At 64.4% G+C, this 634-nt stretch overlaps 1 protein-coding gene across 4 annotated transcripts in view; it reads right to left on the bottom strand.

Annotated features, from left to right (window-relative positions):
• Window positions 1–400, bottom strand: part of MLF1 (myeloid leukemia factor 1) — a 32,093-nt gene extending 31,693 nt beyond the window's left edge. For 3 of the 4 annotated variants that reach the window (XM_034997876.1, XM_034997894.1, XM_034997904.1), the window contains exon 1: window positions 231–400. In XM_034997876.1, coding sequence (XP_034853767.1) covers window positions 231–277 — 47 coding nt within the window. In that variant the 5' untranslated portion in view covers window positions 278–400. The remainder of the gene's footprint in view (window positions 1–230) is intronic. The other variant, XM_034997885.1, reaches the window with a different exon arrangement.
• Between the last annotated feature and the right edge of the window lie 234 nt (window positions 401–634).

Genomic DNA, 634 nt, shown 5'->3' with positions numbered 1-634 from the left:
CCCTCCTCAACCCCCCAATCCTTCGCTCCCCTCCCTCCCACACCCCTAACTTCTCTCCTCCCCCCCCTCGCACGCCCTCGAGTCCTCTTCTCCCCCCAAGCCGCCTCCTGAAGTTACTCAAATTCCCCCTCGCCTTCCTCACAGTTTTCGCGCACTTTTCCCTTAAAATAGCTCCCTTCAAGATCCCTCAACTCCCGCGCGACCGCGGGCTCCCGTCCCCCCACACTCACGAGAAGAAGGGATCATCCTCAAAGCTGCTGCTCAGCATCCCGAACATCGTGGCTCTGTCCCGGGCGGCGGCGGACGCGGACAGATTGGAAAACGGTGCGACTCGCCGCGGCCGCGACCCGAGCCAGCCTTCCCCTCGCAGCCAACGCTCCTCGCCCGGCTGCGAAGGCGGTGCCCGCCGCGAAAGGCGCTGCGTGGCGCCGAGCTGCTTTCCCATTGGGCGCTGGTCTCCTGGCGTCACTAGGACGAGGCGGGGAATAAAGCGCCGCTGCCATGGCAACTGCCGTCAACAGTGGAGGCGAGAGGTCTGGCTTCCCGCCAGCCAGGCGACGAAGCGTTCTGAGGGACGAGATCGCTTTTTCCCGGGGCTGCAGGAGCACAAAAATTAGACCACCTTCTGCGTGAC

The sequence above is a fragment of the Mirounga leonina genome, unplaced genomic scaffold (assembly GCF_011800145.1).
Source record: "Mirounga leonina isolate KUSES-001 unplaced genomic scaffold, KU_Mleo_1.0 Mir_115, whole genome shotgun sequence".
NCBI classification, from domain to species: Eukaryota; Metazoa; Chordata; class Mammalia; order Carnivora; family Phocidae; genus Mirounga; species Mirounga leonina.
The sequence above is the reverse complement of the archived record's forward strand: the minus strand, read 5'-3'. Positions and strand labels throughout refer to the sequence as shown.